Genomic DNA, 21,818 nt, shown 5'->3' on the forward strand with positions numbered 1-21,818 from the left:
TCTGCATGTTGGACAAGATTACCGACACAAACCTGCTCCCTAGATTTGTCCACATACCCCAATTAAACGTCGTCATCCAATGAGAAATGAGCTTCTTTAACAGACAAGAGAAATGGCAAATTACTGTAATATTTCGCACCGGACTATAATGTTCTCTTTATCCTTGTTTTCTTCGTGTAGCTGGATGGCTCCGACGTTGATTCATTGATAGTGATCAGTAATGGAAAGACAACCTAGGAGACTTTTGCTCTCCAATGTATTGTTTAGTGGGAGAATAAACACAAACACATTGAAAAGAAAACATAATTGATATTTCTTTTTATGAGACATGGTGAGAATGCACATCCTTGATAAAAACAGGGCACACACTCAACTCTCCATGGAGACAGTTTGAATATAACCTACAATAAACACAAAAAGGGGAAAACAACAAATACATTCTTTTTTATGATTACATATAAAAACTCTGTTTTTGGCCAATGATATGGGACAATCCTTGCTTTCCATTTAGTGCAAGTGACCTCAACGCATACATCAGAGCACCCCGCACTCACTGGGGAGGGTTTCATTCAAGCATTTCATTGGTAACAGATTCCCCCTAAAGCTCAGAAGCTTTTGAGAAGCTCACTCCCATGATGGGGATTGATCGTGGCCACAACATTGACTCACTGGGAAAATACAAAACTACTGAACCAAGACCGGACAGCCTTGAGTCACCTGTGCAGAAACAGTGCAACACTGACAATTCAGCAGTCCTTTAAATCATAAGTTATCTCTTTTCCTACCACCTGAGTATAGGAGGGATCAAATATTATCTATTCACTATGTTGCTGCTTCGCGTCACATACTTCAGCCCGACCGGACTGTAAACTTTATATAGAAGCCAAGGCACAGTGTTGGATTCAGTCTCCCAAAGGCTCGGACACTTCAATGTAGCAATGCTGTCTCGGATAGAAGAAACGTATAATTTCTCTGCTCAAAGCTGTATTTGAAATGAATGCATGGTATCAGATGGGAGATTGTGTGATATTAAGCACTTCCATTCAGACTTCATTGATCATCCTCTATAAAAAAAAATAGAGTGAATTAGGACTTATCAGCTGGAACCCCTCAGCCAGGCAGGACAGGTGGTGATCTATAAGAGCACTATTGCGTGGCTCAGAAATGAAAAAGCAGTGGAACTCAAAACCTGCTTTAAGGATGGATGAGGGCCACAGTGGATCAAACGTTTACTTCTCTCCCTCTTTTATAGCCTTCTCTTTGTCTATTTCTCCTGATCCAGTCAGGTAGAGATGGAGCAAGCCTTTCAGTCCAGACGCCAGCAGGATGCGCTTAAAGAAATAATTTAGTAGCACTAATAACCGAGTGACTGGGAGTGAGTCCTTGTTGTTATAACGGAACAAAAGAGTCTTTATCGCTCTTGTATTTCCGTCATAAAAAGAGAGACAGAGACGCTGTCTAGAGTTCAAACTGTTCCTTGTTGGGTAAATTTAAGGGAGAGATCAAAATAAAAACACTGAGCCAACACCCAAATTCATGCAATGGTCCTCAGATTTTGTTGTCATACAGTGTCTCCTCGTCGCTTTCACTCTCATCCTGAAACTCATTGGCAAGCAGCGACTTCTTGGAGCCCATGGAGGTGAGCCGGATCTCATCGTCGTAGTCGTCTCGGTGCTGTCGCAAGCGGTGGAAGCCATCTTTTTGACGGTTAGACTTGGCGGCACACACACACCAGATGATGCACGCCGTCACCACCAACGCCGTCATGGAGGCTGCTGCAAGGAAGAAAAGAAACGCGCAACTCAGCACGTCTGCTTACATGCGCACACCGTTTCTAGCCAAGAGACCATTTAAATACTATCACACAACACTTGAGTAATGAGATTTTTGTTTTGATGATTAAGCACACTAAACATAGGACTGTCCTCCATAAGTGTCTATGACAAAGATCATGCGAGAAGACACTGAATACAGTGTCGACGAAGAAAATTCCTTCGTGAAAACTAGTTAGGAGTCTTGGTTCCAACTGCTCATAAAAACACTGAAAAGGAGAGGAATTGTGCACTTCAACAGCAGTTAAAACAAAGGAAATCATTTATTTTGTGTGTGTGTGTGTGTGTGTGTGTCAAAGATCACAAGACTAACAAACTAGATGTAGTCAAAAAACACTTACGGGGGAGATTTTATTTTATTTTTTTTTTTTATTTAACCTTTATTTAACCAGGTGAAGTCCCATTGAGATTAAAAATCTCTTTTTCAAGGGAGACCTGGCCAAGACAGGCAGCAACACAAGAAACACAGTTACAGACAGAAAACACAGAACAAGACAAGTTAAAAGAAATTAAAAGTTAAGAGACAGTGACTTAACCGAGTTAATTTAAAAAACATTGACATTTTTGGGAACCTGCCTCTATTTCTTTCATTTTAGATTTAAAAGCAGTGAGTGGTATCAGTTCAAATTTTCACAAATCAGATTTGTTTAATTTTGAGACGTATCACTAGCAAGATTTGCATCATTATGTGGGCCGATCACATCATGCAGATAGTCAACACTGGTTTCTAAAGTCCTTTTTATAGACTTGCTTACCTGCACTGGCCACCACAAACTCTCTGGGCAGGCCAAAGATGCTGTTGTCCATGTCAAACACAATGATGATGGAGCTAGCAGCTTCATAGGAAGACACCACCACCTGCAACACAGCACAAATCGTTCAGTTGGCCTCTGAACCTTCCTGAAACACCGTCACATTCCACCAATGCTGAGATGATTTACAGTAAAACAGAAACTCAGTGAAACATCAGAATCAAGTTACTTGTTTGTTTTGTGTGGTAGCCGCTGAATATAAACTGCTTTGCTAAACTTATCTTCTTCGCTAACCTTTTGACGTCACTCAAAATGCAACATGAAGACAACATCAAGCTCTACCACATCATAAACAGAATCATCTCATCCATTCGGTCCGTTTCTCTAAATCGAGGTGGAAGCCATTTAGCTGTCTGCCAAAGCTCCCTACTTAAGTGTGGTTGTTAATTACCTAATCAGCAAGCCTCCCTTACAGGTGTGACTGCTTAGTATAATCTGGTGCAGGTTGTGTTGAATGTCTAAAAAAGGATTTGAGTGCTGGCTCATCTAAATCCTAAATTAAACGGAGAGGTAAATCACTGGAATCTCTTTCTGTAACTTGCTTGACTTTTCTCCATACCAAGTGTCTCTTATTTATTCAGCGCCATTGTTCAAGTGCAGTTTAAAAAAAATGGGGGAAACTAGACCAAAAGGATTTCAAACCTGATTCAGTAATGTGGCCTGAACACACAGCCAAGAGTTGTTGGCAAAGAGTAAGTGCACCTCTTTATCCTAATTTCTCTCCTTGTTTTTAATTATCAACATGGGTCGCTGGTAGTTTTTTGGACAGTATGACACAGAATAGCCAACAGAGGAACTGAATCCACTGAAACTAATGTCACTTTAATTTCCAGAGGAATGAAATGCGTCCCTATGGTCTACGGCGGAGTATTCGATGTCCTAAGAAATATGGGGAGACTATTAAAGAGAGGAAATACATGTTGGCCCCGAGTTACGATTTGGACCTTTTGTGTGAGCAGAGCGAAGCAGACCCCCAGAAACCCCTGGATGACAAGTATGAAAGGAACGCTGCCGTTCTTCCGGATCTCAAACTGCCCCGCAGCGATGGAGCCCTCACTACTGAAGAGAGGACCTCCGGCAGCTTGTCAACTAGCCAGCCGGGACCTCTGATGATTCACGGCTTCACAGTACCGGAGTACCAGCAGACGTATCATTCAGTGGTGGATCCCCTGCTCTTAAGGCCTTGCGGGAAGCTCGCAGCCTACAGTCTGAAGCTGGGCAGAAACATTAAGGAACATCTGTTTGAAGAGCTGGCCTACCCCACGCTGCAAATTTCAGAGCAGTCAAATGGAAAGCTGGAGCTGATGGAGAGATTTTGTGTGCTCCGCCCGACACCTTTCATAGATATAGACAGAAATGGGGAACCACAATAATATCCTCTCACTAACCTTCTACGATACGAGTGTACTATTTATTATTATTTATGTCTCTTGATACAGTTTTCATTTTCCTTGAAATGTAAAGTAGCAGCTGGATTTATATTTCAAATGTTTACTGAAAAAAATAAATAATATTTCTCACAGTAAAAAAAAAACACACAATTATGCAATACCTACGAAGCCAAAATGAATGCTGCATTTGGGTTTGTATCTGCCTAAGTGCTCAATACACCAAATCATTAGTTTGTACTGTTTGTGTATGATCACCGCCTGTTCAACAGGTCACATGTGGTTGCAACTGATGCACAACTGCTTTCTGCTTTCAAAGACTCGAGCATAAAAATCATGCTGAAAACCAGAGATTGTAAGTCTCTTCTTCTACTTTAATTATCATCCACATTCAAGGCTCATCTTCAAAATTGTCATGTATAATAATGTAAACATTTTTAAAGGCTCATCACATCTTTCGTATGCATTTCAAGTGATCATAATGGAAAAGAATAATTAGACGCTATACTTTGATTTACTTGTTGTAAAGTGTTGTCCCGTCGTCCTAAAGGCTAGTACATCCCTTGACGGTATAATACATGGTATGAATACAACTGTGTACCTCTTGACGTTGTTGTTGGTAGCCATCAGCAACGGCTTCAATGTTGTGGTTGCCAGGAGCCAGCAGAGCATGAAAGTAGCCGCCCTCTGCAGTAAAGACTCTCACTCCCCCGTTCAGTACAATGATCGCCCCAACAATAGGCTTTCCACTCTTGTCCCGCACCACGCCACGCACTCCTTTATGGACCTGGGTGGGGTAGAAATGGAGGGTAAATTAAAGGCTGTAAAAATCTTAAATCCTTAATTTCAGAACAATATATGTTAGATATGTCATTAAAACACTTGTTTTTAAAGCTAGAGCAGTCACTATTTTAAGTTTCCATACTGCTACATTACTTTTAGAAAATATCTCATTTAAAATCGGTTACAAAGGTAAACAAGTCATACAGTTCATATTATATATTCATGTCGCAATGAAAAACAAGTCCATTAAACAAACTCCATGTTGTGCTGATTACATCTGGCATCATACCTCCACCAGCATGCTTAGGAGAGCCTTCTTGTTCTCAGCCCAGAGTGTGGGCAGCTGCTCAGCAGGAGGAAACAAACAGCAGCCGCTATACACGGTGATCTCCGGACAGTGACCAAAGTCCATGCTGAAGTCCTGGTAGGACACGAATACACAAGAGGACAAATGAGACAGTATTGCGGCAGAAGCCCATTTCTGGCTTTGCTTTATGAAATACTATGTAGTGGCAGCATGGACGCCAACTTAACTGCAATCACAGACACTGTAGTGGAGAGACTTACCTTCATGCTCCCCATGTGACTTTGTCTCTCTGCTGCCCTCATAACTCCATCTGGGATGTTGCCCACTGAGTCACAGAGAAGTTCCGTTAGGTATTAATAATGATTCAATACCAACAAGACAACAGGGTTTATTCTTGGCACTTAAATGACATACTCTGCCCATTATTTGAACATCCAGTGTTCCCGAGGTGCATCTTAGGATGGTTGTTGGCGTAAACACTTGCCAAGTACTTCAATGTGCCCTCATTTTCAACTGGAAAAAAAAAAAGAAAAGAGTACATAAAACCACAAGGCCAAACAGCAATCAGTGATGAGATGGCGCATTGTTTGTTGTACTCTTTGCAATCTGTAAGCTGTGAAGAAACCTACCAGGCTGGACAGGCTTGTCATAAGGGTAGGTAGCAACAAGGGAGCCTCCATCAAGGGCAACAGACAGAGTGTAGGTCTTGTCTAGAATCAAGTCCATCATGGCTCTGGTCTCTGGTTGGGCCTCCACCACATGCTGTGACGCATTGCCTAAAAAAAAAAAAGGAGGAGGAAAACAGATGGTGGACAGGAAATGTTAGAGCAAACTTAGCGTTTTATGGCAAGTGTATGTAGAAAGTGCAATGACATCTATTTGTGACATTCACCACAAATCTTTCACAATTGCAGTGTGAATTAATTGATTAAACATTTTTATTCTTTGTATCTCAATTCAATTGCACACACACACACACACGCACACGCACACGCACACACAACTGACCAAAGAAATCTGTGTCCAGATCTTTGCCACGAGCATTGTTCAAGCCCTGGATGGAGGTGCACTGCTTCTCAATAGCCTGTTCTCGTCCATCTGGGTTGACAGAAGGCACGATGACAATCCGGGTCTCATTGATCAGCTATGGAAGGGAAACAGAGAATGAACAAATACAGAAATGGCTGAATCTTATACTGCATTTACTGGGACCGGTAACAGTACAAACTGAACCCAATCCCGGATATGAAAGGTTTTAAATAAGGTTAATTCCAGGCTATCAATACACTATATTTCCTGAGACCCTCCAAAACTCACCCTGGTGATGACTGGGTTTTTGCCATAGTTGATACACAGGAGGGCAGCAAACTCCAGCAGCAGTTCTGTGCCCACAGGGGCATTGCCATGGATCCCAGCTACCAAGCGGATCTTGGGCTCGGAAGGTTCAGCTTCCCCTGGTCTGTTGGAGATTTCCAAAGCCCAAATGGTTCGAAACTCTACACTTTGGCCTAAACTGGACACACAAGAGAAGAAACCAGAATATATTATCATTAGAAATAACTTAAGTTGTAAGTAGTTCTGGACAGTATTGACTTGTGGCACACAGAGGATGAGAGATATAGAGGTATGATGTCAAACAGTTATGTATCATTAAGTGGAGATGACGCTGGCTGGTTCAAATACCTGTGTAAAGATGTAATTTTGGGAAAGTTAAGTGTGAGGCCTCTCACGAAGCCAGAGAGCTCTTTGTAGCGTCTGTAGCGGAAGCTGTTCTCCGTGGCCGTGCTCCTGACCAACTGCTCCAAACCCTGGCCCAGAGAGAGGTCCTTGATTAAGCTCTGGAATGCCTTCTCAGATGGGTTCTGTGTAGGTTGGGGGCCCTTGGGAGACTGGCCATTAGGGTCTGAGTGAATACGCGTCAGTCTGAAATCCACCAACTCTACATGATCCTTTGAGACTGTGGCGTAGGTCCTCACAGGTTTATACCTGGACAACAGAAAAAGTTAATAGCAGTGAAAATCAGGGGACATGACAGCACAGAAATATGTAGAGAATTCTCCGTTTGGAAAACCAAATCTTACCAATGAGCGGAGGCAGTGATAGAGTAAGTCCCAGGGACCAGCAGCCTCCAGTAGTCTCCAGTGAGAGCTGTGGTGATATTGTGGTCTATCTGCTCCACACTAATGGTGGCATTGGGAATTCCTGTGCCATCCCTAGTGTCAGAGACTGTGCCTTTTACTCCACTGTGAACCTACGGAGACACATTACCGTATTAACATGAGTAGATGCAAAATAGAGTATGTAGGGAGAAAGCTCGGGGGAATGTTAAGAGTTTACTACCTGGTGTATAAACTGAAGCAAGGCCCGTCGGTTTTGTTCCCAGTATTTTGGCAATTCTATGCCCACGGGGTACTTCACACAGCCTAGCTCGATGGTCACATCAAAACAGTTGGTGTTGACGTAGTTCCAGTCCTGCATGCCACCTAAAGAAAAAGTGCTCCTTTAACTTCAAATTCCATTTCAACACACAGTGGTGTTAATCAAATACCCTGAACTGCCAACAGGCATAGTCAAAATGTGGCAGACTTACTTTTAATATCCACCATGAAATTACAATATTTTGTCCATTGTTGAAGAATCAATAACACTTTAGTAGTTTAGCTTAATTTTTTCATTTTTTTTACTAAATACCCCCTTTGCAGACAAACCGACTGACTAAACTAGTAAATAAAACATAATAAAAGAGAAGTCTGAATTGGCCAAAGAGGTGTGGGCAAAACTAAAATAATGAATGTGGCGAGCAACCATGGCGTTATGGTGGATTTAGGCTTACCTGCAACATTGTACCAGACGGCACCATTGGTGATGCCATCCTTAAAATATTCCCCACGGTACAGGTTCTCACAAGTGTGTCCACTGTGCATCAAAGGATTCTCCTGCACGTGCATCACACACACACACACACACACACAAGAGAAAACAACAATGAGTACTGTTGTGGTCAGGTCTTCAAACCTCGTCTTTCCACAGATGTCACAAAATGCCAGTGGCCTCTCTATGTTTAACTCCTCACTCAATTATAACATGAAACCACATGCACACATAATTATCCCAGCCTGAAACAGATCCAACAGCAAGAGTGTCCAGTTACCTGTGAGTAGGCTCTGGACACCTGCTGAAAGACTTTATCATCAGGCGCCTGGCTGTACTTTGTTATCCCCTCTTTGTCATCATCATAGGGGTAGTTGACGACCAGGGAGCCTAATATTCCACAGCACAAACATTAGACAAACTAGTGAAAAAAACAATTACATCTGTGGTTGAAATATACTTGCTATGCATAATTTGTTTACCTTTCACAATGTAGCCTAATATCTAGACTTAAATGTGGATTCAAAGGCAAAACTTAAAATGATAGCAGTAATCCATTAGGTTTATTGAAGTAGCTTTAAAATCCAATTCAGTGTGAAATCTGCAATCTTTGGCACTAAAGTTCAAAATGAGACCGTACCTCCATGCAGGTTGGCTGACAGCGTGAAGGGGATGCTCTTCATCCAGTTCATCACAGCTATAGTTTCTGGCTGTCTGGGCTCTTTGATGGTAAAAAACTGGTCTGGGAAGTTGCGGTTCAGGTCAAAGTCGTTGCTGTTGTTGCGCCCTTTGTAACCAGCTATATCCCCTGTGAGAGAAAACAATGACTAGCTGTGAGTTACCTACATGTTTCCTTATCTGCAACCACAGCATGTTCTGGCTGATGAGATATGTACACAGCCTCAACTCCACCGCCCCGATACTTCCTGTTACACACCAGCAGCAGCTGTCAGCTAAAAGACACTGGCAGACAGAGGAAATGCTTTTGGAAATTTCCCCATTCTTTAAAAATGTTCACAGAAGCAAGATGGTGCAACTAAAGCCATTTAGACCAGCAGATGAGGTGAAGCCTGCAGTATGTAAGGAGATAATATGCAAGGATAGACTACTTCGCAAAGGAAATGAAAAGAACAGCTTATATGTGACAAAATAATGCTCTGTGTACCTCTCAGTAGAGCAATATACACTCAAGGAATGTTAGTCAACTGATCAAATTACTGTTCAAAACCAGTCATGCTACATCTTTGCTCATGTATCCAAAGAAATGTAACAGACACCTGTGTGGCCTGTATACTAAGATAATGTTACTAGTCTTAATTCCATACTGTGCAGATAGTGTTACGTTATTGTGTCCCTTACCTTCAGTGGCTACCTCATATCCGTCGGGGTTCATAGAAGGCATGATGTGGATGCGGGTATTGTTGACCAACTGAGTGACCTCCGGGTCAGTACCGTAGTTACGGCACAGGTACTCAATGAGGTTGAGCAATAACTCTCGGCCCACCACTTCATTACCGTGCATGTTGGCTACATACTTAAACTCTGGCTCACCTGACATCAAAACAAAAAAGGAGGTCAGAGTGAAAATTTGTATTACTAAATAGCATTAACATAATGGAATGCACACACCACATTTTAAGGGAAAATTCTCCATGACGCGTGAATATAAACCCCTTTAATCAACCCATCTAAGGCATACCATGCTCATGGACAGTGGGGTTGTCTGAGATAACCATCACGTAGAGCTCATGGTCTTCCACGGAGCGGCCGATGCTGTAAAGATGGGCAATAGAGGGGAATTCGCTGCTGTACTTGCGCAAGAACAGCTCCATGTCTGAGTAGCTGTGGTGGCGAAACTCCTGAGGCTGGATGGGCTGATGTTCGGGTGGAAGTATAGGTGGGCTGCTGTTGCTCGTTGCTTCAGGAACCAACCGGGTCTGGGTGGAGTCAGAAGAGTCGGTGGTGGTGGTGATGGTGGGGAGGTTTGGATCATTGGTGGATGGAATGGCGTATGTAGTCACAGTGATGCCACCTGGGCCCTCGTTGACCACAGGTGCCAAGGTAAAGTTAAGTTCTGTGGCTTTGCCCTCCACGACCACAACACTGTGGACTGTCATTGGTGTGTACCTGTGTACAGAAAAAACAATGCATGCTTGAGTACTTCTACTCCACTTTAAAGATACCAGGAAGTACCAAAATTAGATGACACAGCAACAACATTTTCTTTTCTTCTCTCTACCAGGAAGTCGTTCACCAATGACTTCCAATGACCTGTGATATATATTGTTCTTCAGAAAGAGAATTACTCTGGAACTCTAAAGAGGAATGCAGCACTTCTGGGTAAATCTGGCTGGGACATTGACGCTGCGCATCACTTTTTTTAATAATCTGTAAGAGCCAGATTACCAATTTTGCTGTGGGATTTGGCAACAAACAGCGATGAATGCACCGCTCTCTGTGCTGTGATCAGTCATTGCAATGATATTTGAAACCTGACAATTAATTATGATGCAACTCTATTTTTTAACAACCTGCTATGCGAAGGAAGGTTCAATGGTATTACTCACCCCGGGGCCACAGCTGTGATGTTGTATGTTCCTGGAAGTAGAAGGCGGTAGTAGTCCCCGTGTTTTCCTGTGGTCAGGTTATGGCGATTGCTTGCCACCACAATGCTGACATTGGCGAGGGCAGCACCATTGACGGCCCTTTTCACATAACCATGGACACCTATGTGAACCTGGAAGACAGTGATATTGTAAATACCAAGGGTATCCGGCTAAACTGGAGAAATGGTATGGTAACGGTATCAGACAGGGTTGGATTGTGGCATTGTCCTTTTGAATAAACACAAAAAAAGAAGGTAACATTATTATGAATGCTGATGTATCATTACTCCTTTTCTTAGTTATGAGATCTACCGTTTCTATGTAGGCTAGTAGGGATTCCCTGTTCAGATCCCATTCCTTATGGAGCTCAGCAGCAGGAGGATATTTGCAGCAGCTCAACTCCATGGTGATTTCCAGACAGTTACCATGCAGGTAGTTGTAGTCCTGCATCCCACCTAGACAACAAGCCAGGAATGTAATGAAGAAATTAGGCTAGAAATGGCACAACGCATTCAATCATATGTTGTATAATAGAGAAGAATGTGTCGAAATCCAGAAATGAACATGTAAACGTAAAGTAAAATCTTAATCCTAATTTGACCCCATCTTGGTCTCTTCGATGTCACAGTTTACAGATAGTGTTTAATGTGTCAACACGCCGTGGCGTCTGCGGTTCGGCAAACAGAGAGACGAAGAGGAGGGCCCACTGGCCAGCCCACCGGAGCGACAGCAGGCAGCCAGAGACTCCCTGGCTGGACGGTTGCCAAGACCGCCTGCTGGGTGGCTGCAGGAACCCAGTGAATCACTGACCCTTTGTAATAGGGCTCAAACGCTAACAAATAACTCTAGCAAAGCAACCAGCCTCCCACCAGTCAGAGTAAGGAAGCCATCAACCAGGAAACAATGGCCTTTAACTATCTGTGATGCACAACAATGACATGTATTTGACAAAACACCTTAAATACACAACCTCATGACTTTACAATACTCTATAGTACACCACAGTTTTACATGCTTTAGTCAGTGCTTCTTGAAACCTATTTTGTTAAATATCTATTTCTAATGTACTGCACCATCACTGAACAACCATTGCAAGAAATTCATACTTCTGCACATTTTTTTATGTGTCATATCAACTTGGAGATCTTGCAGTAAAGAAAATGACAATGCATCCCATACAACTGTGGAGAACAGCTGCAGGCTGTAAAGTGGTATCCGGCTTGGCTCTGAGAGCGGGCGTTCCAAAATACACCACAATCACAGGTTCCTCCAAGTCGTCCCCGGTCAAACAGCAGCTGGTCAGCGCGAGGGTGACTGGCTGCCAGCTCATTCACTGGACACTGTAAAGGGCAACTTAAGAAGAAATGAAGAGCTCTGAGATGCGTTCCACCAAACTGGTGGATACAAACAGTGACACTAGACAACAGTGACCATGGCCTCTGAGTTTATTTTGAACGTGATAGTGTGTAGAGGTGCGTTGGTTAATTCATCAGAGGTTTTACCTCTTGTGGTGGCAGCAGAGACAGCAGATTGCTTTGTCAACCAAACAAAATGTACCCTTTGAAAAAAATCTCACCTGTTAATGATGAGCAAATAACGCTGGATCTAAATCCAGCTGTGACAATCCACCACCATGACAAACAACACAAACCCTTTTGTCCGGTCGCAGGACGTTAGGCATCGTCCTGAGCCAAGTTACTGCAAGTACTTTGTTCATACGGATCAGGTACCGTTTACTTAAAGTAAACACCTCCCATATCTGCTAACATAGTCTGACAAACACACAGACACACTATGACAGACTCAGCCTTAAATATCCTGTCTATGTACCGGATCCAGGGACACACCCTGGAATTGGAAGGAAACCACCAGCGAGACAATGGAGCCAAAGTCAGAGCTGGTAGCTGAACTTGCCGTGTAGGGCATAGGGATGTTTAAAAAGCAGGATGACTTTAAGGGTTCAGAGATACAACGCAATAAACTATGTTAGTCAAACATTTAAAAGGATAATAATCCTGCAGGAAAAATAAAACTGTAGTACTGTCGTATGACTGTCAGCAGGTTACAGTGACAGAGGTCTGAACATCAGATTATCACAGCAATGTGTTTCCATACAGTAAAATGATATTCTGGACCTCGTACTCTGTCATGTCTAAAGATAGTGACATGAGTCTCACAACCTAGAGCTTTAAACAAATCACAGAAAAACATTTTATGCTGTTTCAAGACGCTTACAACCAACATTATATATTTCCAGCAACACCAGAAGGTCCTAGTTATGAGCAGAGGGTTACATGAACCACAATACAGCTCAAGAAACGAATGCCCTCAGAGGCCAAACTGTGTCAAGAGATTAGGAGTCACGATAACGTGTTATGCTGAATCATTATTTCAAGCCCCGACTGCCCACACAAAAACAATCTCCTGGTCCTGGCTCTCTGCCTGGACCACTCATTATGTCAAACAATGCCGTAGCTGTTTCCATCATCTGTCATTAGCCCAGTTTTAGCAGTGACATTTCGTCCAATGCGACGTGCCAGACGGATCAAAGCACTGTCTATTGAAGTGTTTTACACTTTTTGCTGTCCATCTTCATCTTGATATTGTTGCCGCTAAGAGCTTTCATGACTGGCTCCTATTGCAACCTGAAGCTGACTGAATACAGGCCATTTAGGATGAGGAACAGCATAGAGGTAGCAGAGGTAATCTTCAGCTAAAACCGCCATTCAGTAATCACACTGCTTTTCCTTTCTGATGAAAATTAAAGCCAATATTTACCCTGATGAGTATTAGCAAACCTGGTGCTGTTTAAAAGTGTGTGCTCAAGTTTGGCAATGATTAACAGCTCCAGGTCCTGGTGGTAAACGGACAGTGCGACATATAATGACATATTGTCTAGGTTAAAGTGATCTGCAAGTGAACAAATACTAGTTTTTTTTAAGGAATCTTTTAAATTGTGGGTCAGTTTATCTACCTACATCACAACATCTGGTAAATTACATTAGAGCAGGTCTTAAAGATAATAACTACTCCTGATTACTTCCCCCAAACAGTCTCAAAAGTGCATTGAATACATGGTTGAAAACTGGGGCGAATGCATGCTAATCCATGTGAAATGACCAATTGGAAGACACACTATCCTTTCCTAAAATTGACTACCACAAAGGACATCTCAACAGGAAAAGCAGTGCGGTAACCTGAAGTTGCATACACATCACCACCTGCCAACCCCCCCAGGACAAAATCAACCAAACAAAAGTAGAGAGTACGCTGATCAAGTTTCTGCCCGGTTAATGCAGAGTAGAACCGTTTTTTGAACCCGAATGAACTGTAGCAGGTCGGGAAACAACACAATCTGCATTTACTTACCAACTTACAATTTAAAGACACTTAAAAGAGGACAGGGATACACATATGTGGGCTTTAGTATGCCCAGACTGAGCCGTTATGGCAAACCTGTTACGACTCTCACACTTTCAGGAGTTACTGGCTTTGGCAGAAAGGCATTCTAAAAACCAGAGCACACTATTCAATGCAGCAAGGACTGAAGTATGAGTATGATTATTTAGCTTATTAAATGCAGGTACAAAGCTACTGGCACTGCCTCTAAGAAGCTTTGAAAAAGCAAGTTTTTTAAGTTGATCTCTGAATGTAACTTTGAACAAATCCGCTCCAAAAAATAACTTCTTTTTTTTTCACAAAAAACAAATTCCTGAGACTCCTCAAACCGGTTGTTGCTCGTACATATCAGTTGTGGGAACCAACATATTGTATTCTGCAAACTGTCCAACAACGATAAGGGACATTCTTCACCCTCCGATGTGTAGATAAGCAGCAACACTGGTCAGACTGTCATTACAATTTTTTCTTTATTTATTTTTTTTTCTACAAAAGAGTTTTACTTGCCTGCTGTGCACAACAAATATGACACTTGAAGCACACGAGAGAACAATGACAGGAAAAAACATCTTCTACCACAACAGCTCTTTAATCAAAGAACAACTTTAAACTGTCTGCGGCTGGATATCCTCACCGTACAGACAGAATTTCTAAGTCGTGATGGTCAACACAAAGCTTGTGGTACCTCGCACGATTCATCTACAGTTATTTGTTCTCCATCACTAAACTAGGCATTGAAAACAACGAAAAGTCCTCTTACCAGGAACGTCGTACCACTGCGCCCCGTTGGTGATGCCATCTTTAAACGTTTCATCCAGGGCATCGGGACAGTTGGGCTCTCCGGTCTTCATCCCAGGGTGGTTCTGGGAGTACACCAGGGCCAAGTGGCGAAACAGGCCGTCGTCCTCTGACTGGCTGTAGTAGCCCTCCCGCAGGTGGAAGGCCGAGTCGTCAAAGGGGTAGCTGGCAACCACGGTGCCGCCATGCAGGTTCCCTGACAGCACGAATCTTGAGAGACGAAAGGAACATTTTAGACACATGCGTGTCTTGTCCTCCAAACTTTAAAAAGTGACAAGGAAAGAATTCTGTTGTGTGAAGATGCTTGGGAGTAAATTCTAGTCATCTTCTTCTGGATGAATATTTGTGTACATGCATTAAATACATTAAATAGCTGATCGCTAGGGGAAACAAGGAAAGAGAGCGAGGGGGGTAGGACATGGAAGGTCCCTGGACGTTATTTATTTGGTATTTGACCCCAATTTTCAGCTTCCAGGATGCCTCCCAGTAGTTTTTTTTCTGGGGGGGGGGGGGGGGGGGGGGGGGGGGGGGGATTAATCTATTATTGTCAGTTGGTCAATAAAATGTAAGAAAGTGGTGAAAAAATGTCCACCACAATTTCCTGATGCCAGGGCGATGTCGAGAAATTGCTTCTTTTTTTTTTTTTTTGCAGAGCCCAAAGATACTCTGTATAAAATAAGAAAAGGACACAAGAACATCCATCACATTTAAGAAGCTGGAACCACTGCATCTTTTGCAGTTTAGCTTGAAACATGACTCAAACATTTAGGAAAAGAGTTACGAGTTCATTTTCTGCCGATTGACTAATCTACAAATCTCTTTTGCACCTCAGTGTTACACACCGTGCCGTTATGGTGTCCCGGTTCAGTAGTTCTGGACTCCATAGTGAGTCACACAACCCCTGAGGCCTTAATAAATTAGACAAAGAACAGAGTTGCTCATTGATAGGAATGTTTCTCACTCTCCAAATCCTCCACTGTGAGATATGCATTGACCAAAAAGTGTTTTGAGATCAATAAAGTTTGTTCAAGTCATTCCTCTGGGCAACAAGGCCCACAACAACTGAACTACGTGGTGTGTGCACTGTGGTGTGTTTCAAAGAAAGAGAGTAACTCACTTGTTCTCCTGGATCCATCTGATCACAGCCATCACCTCGGGGATGGTCCCTGGATTGTCCCCGATCCCATCATACTGGTCAGGAAAGCTTCTGTTGAGGTCCTTATTTTGGGCATTGTTTCGACCCTCGCTGCTGCCACCGCAGTCTCCCTCTATGGACCTCTCAAAGCCGTCAGGGTTCATGCTGGGCATGATGTAAACATCCGTGGTGTCCACCAGCTCAGTAACACGCGATTCCTCTCCATAGTTAGTCAGCAGGTACTCTATAACGTACACCAGCACCTGCCTGGACACGGTTTCGTCCCCGTGCATGTTCCCGACGTATTTAAATTGAGGTTTCCCCGGTGTGTCTCTGGTGGGGTCCTTGGTGATCCGCATCACCCAGAGCTCCCGTCCCTCAACGGACTGACCTATGCTCGACAGGTTAGCTATGTGAGGGTATCTCTGAGCTAAGGACTGCAAACGCCCGGTCATGTCAACATAATTGTAGTATTTGTTGTAAGTTTCTACCGTTTCCTCCGTCGAGGGGGTGCCGCTTCGTGTCCGGGGCACGTCACCACGGGAGACAACAAGAAAGAGAAGAAAGGCGAAAAGTGACGCCCGGAGTTTCGGCGTGGACGGTAGATGCTGCGAAATGTGCACCATGTTGACGTTGTCTTCTAATTTTACACCATTCGGACTTTCAAGTCAAAGAAAAAAACAACACCAGGTCCGGAGAGTTTGGCTCCCCAGCGACAGGCGTATCTTTGCTGTCAGAGGGTCTGGCCTGGCTGTTTCCATCTACTTCCGCTCATCTCAGAGGGGCAGGGCGTGACGGTGACGTAATTTTTTAAGGTCGACCGTAGAGTTCGACTTTATTTTTTTTGCCTTTTTGTCCCAATTTCACACATGTAAAGTGTAAAGTAACAGTGCTGGCGGCTGTATATTTTCCCGAGATGTACTGCCAAATAGATGTAAATTTGTATTAATGTGGGCGCCAGAGTTGCCGTATATATGCATCCCAAATCCATTGTCCATTGTCATTGTTGTTGTTCTTTATGTTCATATTCTTCGATGTATATTTATATTTATATTGTGCATAGTAGTTAAATGTTAAACGTTTATGCTGAGTCTCTCTGTTCTACTTTGTTGTCTTTAATGTCCTTGTTTTTATATTTTTCTTGTTTATTTGTATATTCCATGTACTGTACGTTGAGAGCAATGTGTAAACCGGAGTCAAATTCTATGTATGCGTACACATACATGGCCAATAAAGCTGATTCTGATTCTGATTCTTATATGACTCAAAAGTCCTGAAAAGTTTAATGTTTGCTCAACGGCCACAGGCAACACATTTTCAAGCCATTTTCTGTTGTATTATTCATTCTTGACTATGTTGAACCCTCACCCCTGCACGCAAACTTATGTTAGCCATGTCCATCCACTAATATTACACAAATGTTATGAATGTGGAGTATTTCTCTAAGCTTTAGAGACTCTATACCCAATATATTTTAGCTAATGGAGCAGAGGCTCTGTAACTATTTATCGGGGATCTGGGTTTTGGCTCAATTTGAGGATTATTGACTTAATGTGTTCTAACCACTCTTTCCCTAAAGCAAACACGAGAGATCTTAATGAAAATTAATTTTACTGAGTGATTTTCTTGTCAATGCTGTTATGCTATTAACTGTTATCAGTAACTCATGTAACAATGCTTCTTATGTATGGGCGGAGCAACCACATTACATCTAACTTGTTTGCATTTTGAAAATACTTTGAGTTGTTGATTTAAGCTTTAAAAGTATTAATCCTCTGTTACAACGATATCAGAGGATGATATTCACACTCACAAAAAAAACTCTTGCTCATGATTTCCAGTAATTAACCAGTATCACTGACAAAATGTTGGTGATGTTTACTGTATGTGTGCATTGTTCATATCTCCAACTGCATATTTTCTGTAAGACTATAATTATTATACACAGGCAATACAAGGATTATCCTAATTTACACTGCTCCACTTTGGCGCAAGCTTCATGTGGATTTGTGAGCCCCCTTTTTGTGTAAATGTACTTCAATATAAATGAAATAAATCACAACTGAGCACCATGGAGATTAGCAGCAGACTCTTGTATTTCTGTTTATTTTGTGTTGCCCATTCCTTTGTTATTGATCACTGGTAACACCATCTTTACCCACAAAGATGAGGAGCAATGACTGAGTGACATCACCACCCTGCCGCCATGCGCCCTTCAACTTCCTCCTCTTCTCTCCTCAGTGGGGCGTCAGTCAGGGGCTTCTCTTCAGTGACAATTAATTTTTCTTTCCTTAATTCTTTCCATAATTTCTCCTTACTTTTATTTGATAACAGAACAAAACAAAAGTGCGGTAAACATCTTGATTGTGAAGCACCAGCAAAGTGTCAACGCCTTAGTTCAGTCAGGTCTGACAGAGCTGGATAAAGCTTGGAATGACTGGGTTAAGGAGGAGGAGGAGGAGGAGGAGGGAGGGGGGGAGAGGAGGTAAAGAGTGAGAGGTTGAGAGAGGAGGCTGCAGGTCTTACTGCTGGATTCGACGCAGCGACTGCACCTGGAAGGACTGAGCATGGGAGCCCCACTCTCTGTAATGCTTGTACTCGCCGCCATGACGGTCACACTCCATGATGTACTGGTAGCCCCGGTAACCGGGAAACTGGTAGCACACCCAGCTGGAGAAGGAGGAAGGGGGGAGGAGGGATGTTTAGAGGAGGAAATGAAACCAGTGATTAATGATTGAAGATAACCACACTTCAAAAGTATGTGAGAAGAAGGCAGCAGTTAAAAACAGGGCTTCCTCTTGTCATTGACAGCTCACTACATTCAAAAAAAGTTAAAATAATAACATGTAGAGAGCAATACAGCATAATCTATACAGAAATATGAGTGCCCTTAAAAAATAAATACATCTCAAAAGGTTTATCCTTATGCATGCATTGCTGAGACACAAATAATCACAAATAAACTGACAAAATTAATTTGCAATAAATAATGGAATACATCATTTTGGGATCAGGTGGCGGTTAAGGTGTCTGCAGATTGTTAGTGTATTATTATAACATGTATTGTGCCATGTGAGTTTAAATACAGCATGTTGGTTAATGGCAGCATTAGCAAGTCAGAAGCCTGTGAAGAGACTTACGTGCCGCTCTGAACTTGCATAGATCCAATCTCGTTGTTGCCCCAGCCCATCGCCTGCAGAGAGGGGTAGTCGTCGTTTATCTCCCACTGGCATCCCATGAAGTTCTCCTTCTCGAACAACACCATCTTGGACTCCTTGTGGTTCTGTGTGCATGTAATGCAAGAAAAGACAAGTTATTTACTATATGGGCCTATTCATCTAATTTGTGAGGGAAGTCCATAATCTATGGATCTATCTATAGTTTCTTTTTAGGCTGTTGGGATCCGTAGGCTTTTCACACAAGAAACCAAGCAGGTCAATTTGATGAGTCAAACTTAACGCTTTTTAATTCAGAATCTTCTGGAGACACATGAGACGTCAAATAGAGGGGAAACTGAAGCCTTTGGAGTGGGACCTAAACTCACAGCAGCGCAGATGGGGCGGAAAGACATCATCCTCTCAATGTGGTAGGCGTTGCTGCCGCTCCACGACTCCCAGTGTGGATACTCTCCTCTCTCCAACACAAACTGCTGTCCACAGAAGCTGGAGTGTTCATATCCTGCCCAGCTGTCCACAGCAAGCAGACAGACACATATACACAACATGCAGGACCATTAGGACACTTAGGTAAAAACAGACTGATTACCAGATATTGGATCTGCTGAACATTTCCACTGTTGCTGAATGTGAATGTTTTCACAGGTAGATCTCTTTCACTGAAGGTAATTTCCTCATGTGTGAAAGATTCTGCAGAGCTCCTCGTTTTGACTTACGCTCCACACTCCACCTTCAGCGAGCGGATGTTGTCAACGCCACACTCCATGATGTTCTGGCAGGCTGAGGTAAACTCCAGACGCTTCCCTTGGAAGTTCTCCTGGTCATAAACTGTGATCTGGAGAGGACACAAATGCATACATGTAGTATGCACATGCCACACGCACACACTGACGTGTGTACAGACAGACACATCATCATTGACATCGTCAGGCCAGGCATGAATTTAAAAAAGAATGTGAATCTGCTTTTGTTATTAAGCACCAATGGCAAGACATGACACTCACCTTCCATGGCCCCAGTGGGTTGGGATTGTTCAAAGCCATGCTACTGTGTGTCTCAATGCTGATTCACCTTCAGTGTCGAGAGAAGGGAGAATCATATAGACAACTTAAGGAAAACATCACACAGTTCAAACACAACCTGTCACCTCCTCCACACAAACTTCATGAGCTAAGTTATTGTCAATAGCCTATGTAGGAGGTATATTCATATTCTTTGAGTGTTGCATGTCTCATACAGTAGGAATAATCTTGACCTCTATGAAAGAAGTATGAAACCTTTCTTGAAGCTGACTATATGCTCACACTTGATGATGCAGCTGTTATCGTAGGCACAATGCTGTTTGTTCTCCCGGTGTATGATCAGTATGTGTTTGCATGTGCATGTCTGACCTCAGTCTATACATTTATGTGGCTCAGCAGAAACAACAAAGACAAAAGACACAGAAAGATAAAGTGACAATGGTCTGCAAAGGTCTATAGGATGAATGGAGTGAGATAGAGGGCTTACCTGACCGGCCCCAAAGAATAGCAGTGCAGTGCTCACAGGGGGCTCCACAAATACGATGTCCCGACCCCAGAGTAAACGGACCTATTTATACACGCTGGTGCTGAAAAGCAGCTGGGCCCGTGGGCCGGGGCAGGAGTCAGCACATTGCTGTTGCAGTCATTGTTCAGCACTGAGCTGCCGGGCTTTAGTCCGCTGCATTCGGACTGGATGGAGGGCACCGTGCCCAGTGCAGATAAGGGCAAGTTCCAAATGGTCCACGATCAGTGGGCCGGACCAAGTCCTGGCACGGCCTGGTCCAGGAAACAGATCATCACAGATGTAGGCAGTCTTGCCAGTGACTCTGATGCAAAAGGAAAAAAACACATTCAGTGTTCAAGTGAAAAGCAAACTGATATTGCGGACCACAAACAGAAAATCTTAACTTGCATTTAAAATCTCTATCCTAAAAGACGCTTGACTCAAAATAACAGAATTGTCTGATTAATAAGCCAGATTTGTACTTTAATAATGTACCTGCTTAGTTCCTTCCACACTGAGCTGTGCTCTGTCTCCGAGCTGCACGCCATGTCCACGTCAACTGACCCCATGTCTCTGGTCCTTTAACTTTTCACTCACTCCTATATACACACATGCTCAGTCATGCACACACACAGTAATGGTCAGAAATGGTTCATGCCGTCAGAAATACATTCAGAGCATACAAAGAACTCACACACTTACACATCCTACACATCCGTTTAGACAGAGACAACTGACCTTGAAGTCAGTTTACAACTTTACACGTTACTTTATTTCATTCAACGTTTTTTTCTTCGTGGCGATAAAAATAAATAATAATTAAAACATCCACGTAAGCCTAAACATGCCGGAAAAATACATTTTCATTGCATTTCATACAAAAATTCCTGACACAAGCTTCCCACACAGGTCAGTGTTTTCAAAGCAGTTCACCTAGCTAGCTAACTCTAAACTCATGGTCACTTTATCAAAAACTCCAATAATGCATTAATATTGTCATACACATATTACTGAGCTACATAGAGTATACCATTAATACTCTGGGTCGTTGAGGAATTAAATAATTGTATGAGACAATTTAGCAATATTCTAAAATGTAAAAACATTCAGTATCTATGTTTTGCAAACTGATATTTGAGCCACACCCAGAAGATGATGAGAGATATGGTGTTAATATTTTCTAC

At 42.8% G+C, this 21,818-nt stretch overlaps 2 protein-coding genes across 3 annotated transcripts; both read right to left on the bottom strand.

Moving 5' to 3' along the window:
- Nucleotides 1-301: 301 nt before the first annotated feature.
- On the bottom strand, nt 302-16,681 carry cpda (carboxypeptidase D, a). 2 transcript variants are annotated; one of them, XR_012956170.1, is made up of 22 exons: nt 15,914-16,681; nt 14,759-15,006; nt 10,912-11,054; nt 10,561-10,730; nt 9,693-10,120; nt 9,353-9,544; nt 8,634-8,801; nt 8,274-8,383; nt 7,956-8,058; nt 7,463-7,605; nt 7,204-7,373; nt 6,806-7,108; nt 6,440-6,635; nt 6,131-6,266; nt 5,752-5,898; nt 5,537-5,635; nt 5,383-5,447; nt 5,105-5,236; nt 4,634-4,819; nt 3,904-3,979; nt 2,588-2,690; nt 1,640-1,775 (listed from the first exon to the last, which is right to left on the bottom strand). XR_012956170.1 is itself a non-coding variant. In XM_076099855.1 (21 exons), exons 1-21 carry the CDS (start codon nt 16,555-16,557, stop codon nt 1,549-1,551), a joined length of 4,113 nt encoding a protein of 1,370 aa, XP_075955970.1. In that variant the 5' UTR covers nt 16,558-16,680; the 3' UTR covers nt 302-1,548. The 2 variants fall into 2 exon arrangements, 1 of the variants encoding a protein (XP_075955970.1); XM_076099855.1 differs by lacking the exon at nt 3,904-3,979 and having other exon boundaries at nt 302-1,775; nt 15,914-16,680.
- Nucleotides 16,682-18,453: 1,772 nt separating this feature from the next.
- cryba1a (crystallin, beta A1a) lies at nt 18,454-20,153 on the bottom strand. Its single transcript, XM_076100307.1, has 5 exons — nt 20,112-20,153; nt 19,824-19,942; nt 19,476-19,617; nt 19,072-19,214; nt 18,454-18,601 (listed from the first exon to the last, which is right to left on the bottom strand). The coding sequence occupies exons 1-5, from the start codon at nt 20,148-20,150 to the stop codon at nt 18,454-18,456; spliced, it is 591 nt and encodes a 196-aa protein (XP_075956422.1). The 5' UTR covers nt 20,151-20,153.
- Between the last annotated feature and the right edge of the window lie 1,665 nt (nt 20,154-21,818).

This window comes from Anarhichas minor, unplaced genomic scaffold (genome assembly GCF_050575085.1).
Source record: "Anarhichas minor isolate MPS153535 unplaced genomic scaffold, ASM5057508v1 ptg000026l, whole genome shotgun sequence".
In the NCBI taxonomy this organism is placed as follows: Eukaryota; Metazoa; Chordata; class Actinopteri; order Perciformes; family Anarhichadidae; genus Anarhichas; species Anarhichas minor.

Excerpts from the sequence above, each read along its gene's own strand:
- cpda (XM_076099855.1), bottom strand. The coding sequence starts at position 16,557 with ATGGTGCACATTTCGCAGCATCTACCGTCCACGCCGAAACTCCGGGCG. Across the intron at positions 7,109-7,203 it reads ATCACTGCCTCCGCTCATTG|GTATAAACCTGTGAGGACCT; the intron begins GTAAGATTTGGT and ends TCTGTTGTCCAG. Across the intron at positions 5,448-5,536 it reads ATGTTCAAATAATGGGCAGA|TGGGCAACATCCCAGATGGA; the intron begins GTATGTCATTTA and ends TCTGTGACTCAG.
- cryba1a (XM_076100307.1), bottom strand. The coding sequence starts at position 20,150 with ATGGCTTTGAACAATCCCAACCCACTGGGGCCATGGAAG. Across the intron at positions 19,943-20,111 it reads ACCCACTGGGGCCATGGAAG|ATCACAGTTTATGACCAGGA; the intron begins GTGAGTGTCATG and ends TGTCCTCTCCAG. Across the intron at positions 19,618-19,823 it reads CTGAAGGTGGAGTGTGGAGC|CTGGGCAGGATATGAACACT; the intron begins GTAAGTCAAAAC and ends TGCTGTGGACAG.